The sequence below is a fragment of the Gopherus flavomarginatus genome, chromosome 3 (assembly GCF_025201925.1).
Source record: "Gopherus flavomarginatus isolate rGopFla2 chromosome 3, rGopFla2.mat.asm, whole genome shotgun sequence".
Lineage (NCBI taxonomy): Eukaryota > Metazoa > Chordata > Testudines > Testudinidae > Gopherus > Gopherus flavomarginatus.
The window spans coordinates 48,561,617-48,575,324 of NC_066619.1; the positions used below are offsets into that span (position 1 = coordinate 48,561,617).

The 13,708-nt window shown below is 39.3% G+C and overlaps 1 protein-coding gene across 3 annotated transcripts in view; it reads left to right on the forward strand.

Annotated features, from left to right (window-relative positions):
• Positions 1–13,708, forward strand: part of CERT1 (ceramide transporter 1) — a 148,860-nt gene that overhangs the window by 97,974 nt on the left and 37,178 nt on the right. For all 3 annotated transcript variants that reach the window (XM_050944594.1, XM_050944592.1, XM_050944593.1), the window contains 2 exons: positions 6,128–6,285; positions 11,817–11,909. In XM_050944594.1, coding sequence (XP_050800551.1) covers positions 6,128–6,285; positions 11,817–11,909 — 251 coding nt within the window. The remainder of the gene's footprint in view (positions 1–6,127; positions 6,286–11,816; positions 11,910–13,708) is intronic.

The following is a 13,708-nucleotide window of genomic DNA, read 5'->3' on the forward strand; positions in this document are numbered from 1 at the left end:
TCTCCAGTGCCACTTGAATGCAGAGGAGTCATTTGCAATGGGACAAGTGGGACAGTTGCCCACTTTACCATGTTTTGTCCCCCCCTGAGTTTTCGTAGGTCTGTATGCTCCATTGTCTTCCTTTTTTGCCCTCCCCTCCTCCCCAACTTTGCAGGATATAATATAACATATAATGTTATATATGTTGATGCAACTTTGCATCCCAGAATTTTTCTGATATGGTGCCATTGCTTGCAAGCTGATGTTTCTCACGTGAAAGTGTAAGCTGTAATGTTGGCTATTAAAACTAAACTCAGGGAGATACAAACTCTAACTAATTTCACTGCATTATACATTTTAAAAGGGTGATGTGGCTTTGTCAAATTGTATAATATTGCGGGATGATGTAGGAGTTACACCTTAATCAGTAATCCTGTTTCTTTGTATCTGCATTTCAGGGAGATATTTGCTATATAAACTAGACTGTGATGTATGGGACAGCCTATTATGAAATCCACCCCACATTTTGTTTGTGTTTTAATGTGTGCATCTGGTTGTACTGGGACTGAAAAATGTAGAAATGATTCTTTCAGCATTTCTTTTTTTTATGTTGATATCACTTGAAATTCATGTTAAATCATGTTCCTTTATAAAAGTTTACCAAAATAGCCAATTTTAATTCTTCTTTAAGAACAGTTGTAATCAATAGGTCTCAAAGTATAATTGTAAATGGAGAATCACTGACCAGTTGTATTTCTAGTGTGGTCCCACAGGGATCGGTTCTTGGCTTTGTTACTTAACATTTTTATCAAAGACCTGGAAAAAAACAAACCATCACTGATAAATTTTGCAGATGGCACAAAAATTGAGGGAGTAATAAATAATGTAGAGGACAGAACAATGATAAAGAGCAATCTGGATCACTTGTTAAGCTGGGCTCAGGCTTAACAATATGCAATTTAATATGGCTAAATGTAAATGTCTGCATCTAGGAACAAAGAATGTAAGCCATAATTAGGTATCCTAGGAAGGCGTGATTCTGGAAAAGACTTGGGGGGTGGAGGTGGATAATCAGCTGAATGTGAGCTCCCAGTGTGACATTCTGGCCAAATGAGCTAATGTGATCTATGGGTACATAAACAGAGGAATCTTGAATAGGAGTAGAGAGGTTATTTTACCTCTTTATTTAGCACTGGTGTGACCACTGCTGGAATAATGTGTCCAGTTCTGGCATCCACAGTTCAAAAGGATATTGATAAATTGGAGAGGATTCCGAGAAGAGCCATGAGAATGATTAAAAAATTAGAAAACATGGCTCTTGGTAAACTCAGAACTCAATCTAGTTAGCTTAACAAAGAGAAGGTTAAGGGGTGACTTGATTATAATCTGTAACTACATGGGGAACAAATATTTAATAGTGGGCTCTATCATCTAACAGAGAAAGGTATACCATGATTCAATAGCTGGAAGTCGAACCTAGACAAATTCGGACTGGAAATAAGGCATATGTTTTTAAGTGCTGTAATTAACCTTCAGAACAATTTACCAACAGTCTTAGTGGCTTATCCATCACTAGCATTTTTTAAATCGAGATTGAGTGTTTTTCTAAAATATGGTCTAGAAATTATTTTGGGGGAAGTTCTGTCACCTGTGTTAGAAGCTCAGACTGGATGATTGCAATAGTCCCTTCTGGCCTTGGAATGTATAAATCTATGAAATTACATGCAGTATATTATTGGTACCTGATATATCGGCTGTAGTTTAGGTCACAAAGCAGTTACTGCTATAATCCTTTGCCTTTGTATGCTTGTAACTTTCCAAAATGGTCACCTTGTGTGACTGAAATTTTCCGTGCTTGGCACTGCCCAAGGATGGGGTAATCTGAGTGAAAATTATTCATCTGCCTCTTATGGGCAAGTGGGGAAAGTACTTTTCCCATTGTGTATTTAAAAACAAAAATGAGGGCTTTATCAGTGTATTGTATTAACACCTAGAGGCCTTAACAGAGATTAAGGCCCCTTTATGCTAGGTGCTGCACAGACTAATAAGAAACTATCCCTGCTCTGAAGAGCTTATTTAATTAGACAGGCAAAGGGTGGGAAAGAGGAAGTATTATCCCCTTTTTAACTGATTGGGAACTGTGGCACAGAAAGATTTAAGTGACTTGTCTGAGGTCACACAAGGGATCTGTGGCAGAACCACGACAGTAACCCAGAGTTCCTGAGTCTCAGTCCTGTGCCTTAACCACAATTTCTCTAATCACAATTTTTAATGGGGCTTCGATAAAAACAGCTGAAGATTTGAAAATTAATATGGATGTTGTCCTCATTGTGGACTAATACCTTCATTTGGTTTTAGGGACAGTATTAAAATATGAAGTGGAAAAATAATTTTTGAGCAAGTTAATATCTAAGAGCCTAATAAGGCCTCTACCCTCCATCTGACATTACTACAAGCATTTTCCCTTCCTGACCTAATCAGGCATCTTTGGCAGAGACAAGCAGTTGGGATAGTTTTCATCAGGAAGACTGCAAGTGCTTATTGAAAATAGACCCAATCTCTTCCCACCACTGTTCAGACCTGAACATAAAGAGCAGGAGAAGTTGTAGATTATCATGATTTTGGATCTTTGCAGAATTTGTTGCATTCCTATTATGATTTAATATTGTTGATATGGCCTAAAAATCAGGAAGTCCATAATAGTCACTCAATTATTCTATGAAACAAGGCAGTGCGGCCTCCTCCCTAATCCCTCTTTTTCAGTACTTCCTATTGCTGTCTGAATTCAGTTCTAAATTGCTATTGATTTTCATTGCTCTCAGTGAACCCACTGCACCATTCGCTTGCTTGCTCACTCTGCTGTTCCAGTCTTGACCTCCTTTTCGTTCTTTCACCAGTATTCTCCATAGGTGGCGGGAGAGAATGAGAGAGGTTCTGGCTTTTGCTCAGAGCTTATCTGCACCATATGATAAAGTGCCCTAGGCTGTTTTGATTTCTAAAGTGTATAAAAGCACGGTGCATTAATTTCTCCGTGCAGATCCTGCTGGTGTGCATGAAATGTTCCCTAGTGCACTTTAATGTAACAGCACTGTGTTATAGCATACTAGGGAACATTTAGTTTGTTTTAACATTAGTACTATTATGTTAAAGCGAACTAGGGAACATTTAGTATGCACTCACAGGGTCTACACAAGTCAATTCAATGCACAGTACATTTGTGGGCTTTAGAAATCACAGCCCCATAGTGGGCATTACCCCACCTTGTAGACAAAGCTTCACTGTCCCTGTGGAACAATATTTTCTCCTTCCACAACTTTCTTTTCTCCTGTCTCTCCTAAAATTAAATGATATTTCTCTCTTATTCAACATGGAGTATGTTTTGTTATCTGTATGAGAATACAATTTATTTTCACATCACAATTTGTGTAGATTAATATCAGAGGGGTAGCCATGTTAGTCTGGATCTGTAAAAGCAGCAAAGAATCCTGTGGCACCTTATAGACTAACAGACGTTTTGGAGCATGAGCTTTCGTGGGTGAATACCCACTTCCTCAGATGCATGTAGTGGAAATATCCAGGGGCAGGTATGTATATGCTAGCAAGCAAGCTAGAGATAACGAGGTCAGTTCAATCAGGGAGGATGAGGCCCTGTTCTAGCAGTTGAGGTGTGAAAACCAAGAGAGGAGAAACTGGTTCTGTAGTTGGCAAGCCATTCACAGTCTTTGTTCAATCCTGAGCTGATGGTGTCAAATTTGCAGATGAACTGAAGCTCAGCAGTTTCTCTTGGAAGTCTGGTCCTGAAGTTTTTTTGCTGCAGGATGGCCACCTTAAGGTCTGCTATAGTGTGGCCAGGGAGGTTGAAGTGCATTGTCTACAGCCAAGCACTGAGGTACAACCGCATCTGCTCTAACCCCTCAGACAGAGACCAACACCTACAAAATCTCCACCAAGCATTCTCAAAACTACAATACCCGCACGAGGAAATAAGGAAACAGATCAACAGAGCCAGACGTGTACCCAGAAGCCTCCTACTGCAAGACAAACCCAAGAAAGAAACCAACAGGACTCCACTGGCCATCACATACAGCCCCAGCTAAAACCCCTCCAACGCATCATCAAGGATCTACAACCCATCCTGGACAATGATCCCACACTTTCACAGGCCTTGGGTGGCAGGCCAGTCCCTTGCCCACAGACAACCTGCCAACCTGAAACATATTCTCACCAGTAACTGCACACCGCACCATAATAACTCTAGCTCAGGAACCAATCCATGCAACAAACCTCGATGCCAACTCTGCCCACATATCTACACCAGCAACACCATCACAGGACCTAACCAGATCAGCCACACCATCACTGGTTCATTCACCTGCACATCCACCAATGTAATATACGCCATCATATGCCAGCAATGCCCCTCTGCTATGTACATCGGCCAAACTGGACAGTCTCTACGGAAAAGGATAAATGGACACAAATCAGACATTAGGAATGGCAATATACAAAAACCTGTAGGAGAGCACTTCAACCTCCCTGGCCACACTATAGCAGACCTTAAGGTGGCCATCCTGCAGCAAAAAAACTTCAGGACCAGACTTCAGAGAGAAACTGCTGAGCTTCAGTTCATCTGCAAATTTGACACAATCAGCTCAGGATTGAACAAAGACTGTGAATGGCTTGCCAACTACAGAACCAGTTTCTCCTCTCTTGGTTTTCACACCTCAACTGCTAGAACAGGGCCTCATCCTCCCTGATTGAACTGACCTCGTTATCTCTAGCTTGCTTGCTAGCATATACATACCTGCCCCTGGATATTTCCACTACATGCATCTGAGGAAGTGGGTATTCACCCACGAAAGCTCATGCTCCAAAACGTCTTGTAGTCTATAAGGTGCCACAGGATTCTTTGCTGCTTGGGTAGATTAGGGTATTTGAAGCCTTTGATTTATACTTAATGATTGGAGGACTTGAAGCTATATATAATCTTTAACTCTCTCTTCAAAAAGCTTTTTCATATTGTTAAAGGAGGGAGTCCTAAGTGTGTCTAGAGCATTAGACCACTCATTGAGACCATGTGACACTGTCCGTCCATTCCCCCTGACCGTGTTTGCAGTTTACCATTAGAGAACAGCGATTACCTCTAGATAATTTGTATTTTTTACTTGAACAGTTTACCCAGTTTAAAGCATTAGCTCAGTCTGTCAGGCAAATACGTGTTACATAGATTTATACAAACATTCTTCTCTTTTAAAAATTCATAAAATCTAACTTGGATGCAAAGTAAATAATATTGTGACAAACTGACAAAGACCAGAAGATGAATGTTATTGCTGGACAGTAGATCTTTAGCTTGTTCAATTATGAGTTACTTTCTCATCTAACTGTATTAGTTTTAAAAGGGGAGTTGCTTGTGCTTTCTAGTATTTTGTGGCATTACATGTGCTGTATTTAATGCACTATTTTGTCACCCTTTGTATGAGCTTGATGTGTTAAGTACTTTTTTTTTCTGTCACATTTTTAAGTGATTTGTTTAAATAATCTTAGCAACAGATGGCTTGGCTGGCAGCCTGAAGTATTTGAAACTACAGAACCCTCTGTACTTAAGGAGAATTCAACACATTTGCTATAATGGTTACCTTTGAAAGATAATATATTTTACTTTATTATTACTATTTTTAAAAAACTCAATCATCTTTTTAAAGCCACTTTAATGTTCCATTTTGGGTATGATTGCATTTTAAAATTGTTGCTTTTTCAATACGTTATTGGTTAAATTTTAAGGTTGTTCTGTTTTAATTAGACCCCACTTCAAGCTGTCAATGTGCTATTGTTAAAAAGTATTACCCCTCCTTACACCCACATGATTTGCTGAGTAATATAGCATAGCAAGTAGACTTGGGGAAATACACTACAGTAAGATGAAGCTGAAGGAATGCATTCCTGCCTTTGAGCCTCTTTCCTGCTCCTATGGATAGCTGGGAATTATTGGTCTCCTTTATTTTTATTTTTTTAAATGAACTTCACACTGGTTAGCTTAAAAACCTCTTTAAACAGCTGGCTGTAATCTAAGGCATATGTGGTATAGTATTCATTTGAGTTACTAAGGTGGGTATGAGAGTGAATGAATCTTATCTGTTTGTTTTAGTATTTCCACATGTAACACCCAAAGGAATTAATGGCATAGACTTTAAAGGGGAAGCTATAACTTTCAAGGCAACTACTGCTGGAATCCTAGCTACACTTTCTCATTGTATTGAACTCATGGTAAAACGTGAGGAGAGCTGGCAAAAAAGATTGGATAAGGTAAGAGATTTCCCTTTTATTTTGCTACTACAGTAGATCAGATTGCTTTCATTTAACCTTAAACTTCAGTTGTGATGAGAATGTTAACTTGCATTCCTATTCCATGAAGTTAAATAGAAACATTAAGGATGTAAATTAACTAGATGAAACTAGGCAAATGCCAAAGGTTCATCCTTGGTGTGCAGATCATATAGCATGTCATACATCCTGTGCTAGTCTTCTACCCACACTTTGTTCCACAGACTGTTCCTAAATTTAATTGTTTTTAAATGTAGAGATGAGCTAGCAGGTCTCCGTAACAATAGGCATATTTTGTGCAACTTCCTAAAAGAAAGACCAGTTGCTTTTCTTTACAAAGTGCTCTACAAATATGTAGTACTGTGTTAATTGTAATGGTAAAGGATGGTGGCATTTTGTGGGGTGCTCTTTTACTATTTTAAAATACTGTCTAAGTATATGGTGTGATTAATATACCTGTTGAAAACCAAGTAATTTCTAAATGCTGATGAATCAAATCTTACAGTAATTAGGGAAGCAACTTTAAAGAGAGAGAACAGCACTGCCCTCCCTGGAGATACACATTAATGGCAGTAGTGGTTCATGATGAATCTGTTCAATGACCATGAATACCACCAAAGTCTAGAAGAGACAGGGATAATCTCTTCTCCTTTCAGATGAAGTTGCTGGAAATGTGTTGCTACCACTTAATGTATTGATTCCCAGGGCCCAGCCTTCACTGTGATTGGTTTACCTTATGTGCAGTTCTCTAGTCATTTGGCACCTCTTGTCTGAATTTAGTATGTAACCATACTGTGCATCATGTGGTCTCTCAGGTCTTACCTCAGTTTGTATAGCATGCTGACATATTAAATTCATATTTCATATACAAGAGGACCCCATAAAGGAGGCAGACCATGTCCAGACCTTAATTCTGATCCCCTCACTCCAGTCTTCCCACGCAGCAGATCTAAGCCCCAGCCCACTGCCAGCCACAACTCAGATCTTCAAATCCACTGGGATTTTGATACATTATCTGCCACTGCTTGGACCATAGTTGGAGTAGTCTCTAAGTCCTGGGATCTTCTGGGAAATTTCTTCTTAGGCCAGTCCAAGCTTAGTGTAGAATATGGATTTTAAAAAATAAGGTGTTTTTTCTAGAACATAGCTTTACAAATGACATTTTGTAAAAGAAACTGGATGTTGTTTAGCATGGATATAACATCCAACTTCTGTGCATATTTTAACACTGATATAACTTTTGTGAAGATAATTTTGCTGTTGCTGCTGGTAAAAAGCACTGTCAACTTGTAGTTTATTAGCTTGATTAGGACCTCTGATTAGTTAAATGTTCTATAATCCTTACAATCCTGTAATTAACTTCAGTCTCCTCATCCCTCTGCCTTACATGAATTAGAAATGTTTCATACTGAAAGCAATGAAAATGTAATTAACCTATGAGTGAACGGAAAATCACTTTTAATTAATTTGGTTTGATTTATCCTCCAAGTTTAATATATAGACTACAAAAACTGAATTTCATTTTATTAAAATTGAATTATATAAGGAAAAGAAAAAGGAGCAAGCAAGGAAATAAATATCTACATAGTCTCCAGCATCTAATCTTTTGTCTGCCCCATGCTAAACCATCGTGTTGATGCCTTAATTCTTCGAGCGTCTTCTGCATGTTCATTCCTGGGGATATGGGTAGACTGCTACAGCTGCATGGTGGAACCTACCATTATCAGTGCCTGTAACAATGTTAGATCACTCATGCTACCCCTTTTGCCCCTCCTCCAGCATTTGACTATGTTCTGGGGGCAGGGCTATAAAAGGGGGTGCAGCAACGGTTGCTGACTCCGTTCTTTCCAGCTGCTGACTCAAATGGACATGAATCTTCTTTGGATTTCCTTGATCCATAGAGTTTTAGATAAGAGCCTTGTTCCTTTTGTATGTACAATTAATTAGTGTTAATTGTTAGTATAGTTAGTGTCAACATGGGCATTGATGGCAGATCTGAAGACAGACACACAGACTCTCAAGATGCACATCACACCCCATGGTCTTTCCTGCATTGGATGCCTACACTCAGTTTGAAGTGTTTAAGAAAGGACCATTCTCCTTATGTGATAGCTTTACCCCACATGCCAGAAAAGAGAGAGAGAATAGATTCCAAGCTCTCTTACTAGAAGAAGCATTATCTGTCAAATCTTATGGATCAGAAATTTCTTAAGCTTCTGGGGAAAAAAAGACTAGAGGCCTGAATTGGAACAGAGCACTTCCAGTTCCAGAAAGACAACAGTGCTGAAACTGTCATCCTCTGCACTGAGCTCTGGTTCTAAGATGACTGAGCTCTCATTAGCTAACTCTTTGGACCAGTTCCAAGAAAGTACAATTTATGACTGAAACAGGTTTCTTTTTTGTATGAAACTATGCTTGAGGCTCCTATGGATCTGGGACCCTTGGTTCTGAAGAAGAAGACGACCAAGATTAAACACCTTTTGGTGCCTCTGAAGATTTTCCATTGAGATGAGTCGTTGGATCCTTCAGATTATGGACTTGTGGATCCAAGCCTTTTAGGGATCCAAACATTAAGGACTCTATATCATGAGAATGTTCCCATGCAATGGGTCCAGGAACGCAGTTGGATCAGAGTATCTCATCATTTCCAGTTACCTCTATTGTTACTGCACAAGTTCATTCAGAACCATGTCCCTTGGATCCTTTCAATTCCTCACCAGTTTTGGGGAACTGTACAAGAACTCTGCTCAGCTCCTTCCACCAGATAAGTGACAGAAAGGAGAGATTTTATCACATGGTTCTGCAGACATTTTGCCATCACTCAGGACCCCTGTTGGGTGGTCTGAGAATAAATTGTTCCCTTTGTCTTTGTAGCAGAGCCTTTCTTCAGTTGTATCTCCTATAATTTCTCTGTCAGTCCAGGATGGGTTCTGCATTCAGAAGAGCTGGATCAGTCTGTCTATCCAGAAACTGAGTCATTACCTTTACTTTCTAAGAAACATTTTTCTGAGGTAGACTGTCACAAACTTCTTTATCCTGATTATGACATGATACCAGACTAGAACAATTGGCAGGATGCCATGGTTATACTGGCTGACTCCAGAGTTTCCCTATCAATCCTTTTTAAGATCTACATCTTAATTTTCATGTCAAGGTAGTGGTGCCTCTACAAATATGAAAAAATTGGATCCTAGACAGTGGGATCCTTAAGTGAAAGATAAGTCACCCACTGTTGTTCCTGACACACTATAAATAGGAGAAGAGGAGGGAGATTCACCTTGTCAAATGAACATTTAGCATCATGAACAGGAGTTAGCTGCAGACTCCTCTCCTGATGAAAATGTTGGTGTCCTTTCAGCTTCATCTCTTTCTGAAGATGCTAGTCAATTTTAGGAAGTAATCAATAGAATGGTTAATATTTTAAACATACTATCCGTGGCAGTAGAGGAAGCTCCCCATCCTGTCCCTGATATCCTTGGTACTAATCTTCTAACAAGGTATATTCTTGCCCCATCTTGGAAGGCCTCTGGCAGCCAGGGATATCAGTATGGAATAATCTATTATCCTCTCAACCACTATCTATCTTTAAAAAAAAAAAAAAAAAACACTCTGCATTGTTGCAGCCAGAACAAAGGATATTTACATTGTACTTTTAATGACAGAGAAGGGAAAAGACTAGATTCTTTGGGAAGAAAACTCTTTTCTTCCACTTCTCTGATCATAAGGATCACTATTCTATCAGGCTGTCATGGCTAGGTACCAATTTCATCATTTGTACGTAATTGCACTTTTTAAAAAAGAATATTCCTGAAATGCATCAAAAATTAGTTAGTACCCCTGTCAAAGGACAGAATATGGCTAAGTACACTCTGATGGAATTCTTTGAAGTCTTGGTTTCAAGATCAGCAGCCACTGCCATAACTCTTTGCAGACACACATGGTTATGTTCTTCCTTTCTTCCCTTTGAAACAAATTCAAAAACTGAGGATCTTCCATTTGTGAGCAGGGCTGCCCCCGGGGGGGGGGCGGCAAGTGGGGCAATTTGCCCCAGTCCCCAAGGGGCCCCCACAAGAGTTTTTCGGGGGCCCTGGAGCGGGATCCTTCACTCGCTCCAGGGGCCCCAGAAAACTCTCGTGGGGCTGAGGCCCCCAGAGCTTTTTCTGCTCCAGGTCTTCGCCTGTGTGGGGTCCTTCCGCCCCGGAGTGAAAGAACCCCCTGCCGCTGAATTACTGCCGAAGACCCTGCATTTCGGTGGCGAGTCCTGGAGCGGAAGGACCCACAGCCACCGAATTATTGCCGAAGCGGGGGCTCCCCATTGCCAAAGACCCCAGGCCCCCTGAATCTTCTGGGCAGCCCTGTTTGTGAGAAATGGCCTCTTCAGTTCTAAAATGGACAAAGTGTTAGAGAAAATGAAAGATGAGATCAATGGCTAGGACTTTGGGTTTTTGCAATCCTTTAAAATGAGAAATCTTGCACCTGCCTTTAGATATCAGACAATACTATCCACCTTTCTTTGTTGTCTTCAAATTATACTCTGAAAATTTCAGTATCTACAGCAGCATTCTACTGCTTCTCAACCACAATATGTTGAAAGTGATCCTGCAAACCAATCTCGGATCCTCCCTCCCCTTTTGGGAACCATGTGTCTCATTTTAATATGTTGCAAAACATGACCACAGATGGGTTTGAACATAATAAAAAAAAGTTATACCATTTAGTTTGAGGATGCCTCCTCCTTTTCTTGGTTCCCTCTCTTGAGAAACTATTAAGAACAGAAATTCACTCTCTTTTACTAAAGGAAGTAATAGAGGTCTTAGTAAATCTCAAATCTTGGCTTTGTGTCTCATTATTAGTAGCCCCAAAGACGAATGGAGTTGTACCTCTGATCTATCTATATCTATATCTATATCTATAGAGAGATCTCAATCTCAAGGATGTTTATTTCCATATTTTGATACAGCCATTAGAAGAAACGTTCAGTTCTCCCTAGGGCAGGACCATTTTCAATACAAAGATGGTGGAATGTACAAACTTTTTGTACACCATCGTTTTGAAGGCTAGAATAATGAACTACAAACATAAGCTGTAGTGTGTACCTAGCCTATGTTGGTTTAAGTTATGTCGCTCAGATGTGTGAATGAGCCACCACCCTGTGCAACGTAAATTAAACCAACCTAAGTGCTGATGTGGACAGGGCTATATCTCCCGCCGACATAGCTACCACTTCTTGCAAAGACTGGAGTAATTAAGTTGACGCGAGAGCTCTCTCCTGTTGGCTTAGAGCATCTGCACTTGTTAGCTCTTTAGTGTAGCCATAGCCATAGTGTATATACATCTATATATAAATAATATTAATAAATGTCCACACTGCCACAAATGTTCAAAAAAGTGAAATTAAAACATGGTGAGGAGGAACCCCATAACATTTTTTAACGTGATTATCCATCTTTTGTCATACTTTCTCATAATGTTTGTCTGATTAATAGCTTCAAAATCTGGTTATGTTCTTACAGGAAATTGAGAAAAGGAGAAGAATAGAAGAAGCATACAAAAATGCCATGACGGAACTTAAGAAAAAGTGCCATTTTGGAGGGCCAGACTATGAGGTATGAATTAAGCTTATTTCTTTTCTTGTTTAGTATTTTCACAGATTAAATCCTTTCATGACTTAACTTATATCCTTCATTGAAGTGATTTTTTTGTGCAAGTATCAAAACATTAAACCAGGTGATTTTCCTTGTAATTAATATCTGCTTTTATCAATATTTATTAAATACATACTCTGCAACAGGGAAACTTGTAAGAAGGGTTTCAATCCAGACATTTGTAGCAAATGAGGGAAAGGAGATAATAAGATTCATCTGAGTATACTTAGTGAGACGGTCAAACATTTTTCTGTCTGAAAGATTCTACTTGTTATAAGCAACATGTAAGATGATTATAAGATTTTTCTGAGTTTTTGTAAGTTTGCTTCATGCATTTCACAGCACTTTGTGTATAGTTAATTTGGCACTCTCACTCCACCCTCCTATAATCAGTTTTTCCCAGTATGGGTCTTTCCTGTTCATATTGTACAACTATTAAGTTGCACGGAATAATATACTATAGTTTCATCCGGTTAGAATTAGTTTTCTTGAGCTGTTCTAAACAGCAGTTTGCCAAATATCTCCAGCCATGTCATGAATTTGTCAGCTGACTGAATCAGAGGAAAGAGAAATTACTTTTAACTTAACAAGCTGCAGCAGATTCCAGCACAACATTGGTTGAACTTTTTGTCTCAAATACTGTTGTTTCTGTATTTATGAGCCATGATGGCTTTTACTATCCAGTGACACCAAATAATGGCGCTCAAAGGGCTTTTGTGTTTACAGCATTATTATATGAAACAGTCTTCTGATTTTGTAAACTGGTAACTTTTTGCTTAAATTCAATGAGTTTCTTTCTTCAAGATGAATGGTTGGTCTCCAAATGACCCACCTCTTAATGACTGTATGCATGTCCAAAAATCCTTTGCTAGTTTCCTTCAACTCCTTTGAAGTATCAGGGTGGCTGGCAAGCATTCTGTATACATTTTGGTCTAAGTTTGCCAGAGAGAAAAGTCAGGCTGCAAGTGGCCAATCCATAGAAAAGGGAAAAAAGGGTGGGTGAATGGAGCCATCCTACTCCGTTGAATAGGGCAGAAAGGTAATCCAGTTAATTCCCCTTGAAGGAAAAGCTGGAGAGCAAAAAGCAGCTACAGGCCATCTGCATGTTCAGCAGGCATGATTTTGTGTTTGTGTTCAGTTCACAGTTTTGAATTTATTTCCACTCTTTTCCTGAAGTCTTCTGACCCTCCAGTTAGTACCTTGTCCTGTCCCAGAACTCCCTCATTTTGAGGCTGGTTAGCATGATTCCATGATCCTCTCCTATGTGTCCCCCAATCCATCATCTCCTGGGCCATTATCACTGTGTTCCCAGTCTCTTTGCTCCCCTCCCCCCATCTCAGCCCAGCAGCTGGAGTTAAAAGGTGAGGTTGTTTCTCAATATTTATATTTATCAACAGTGCTCTTTATACATGTTTTTTTTAAATACCTCTTTATTTCTTTACACTTCTATCCACTTCCAAAAATAGTGGCTGTCACTTCTTAGCAAGACTTACAAACAAAAATGAATTTTGAATTTCTGACCCAGGCCATTTTAGAAAAATGATTGTGTACAAATAGATTTTTTAAAAAAAATCAGACTGCCCACAAAGACTCTTCACTGGGATGAGAAGTAGCACACACAATATCAAGATGTTCCTGTTACTAAATTAGCTGGAGAATCCTTGAAAACTATGATTATAACAGAATTATCTTCAACATTAAAATATGGATTATTATGGAGGGGAAGTGGTTTCTCTATAGTAAGTCTGTAAAATAAAAAT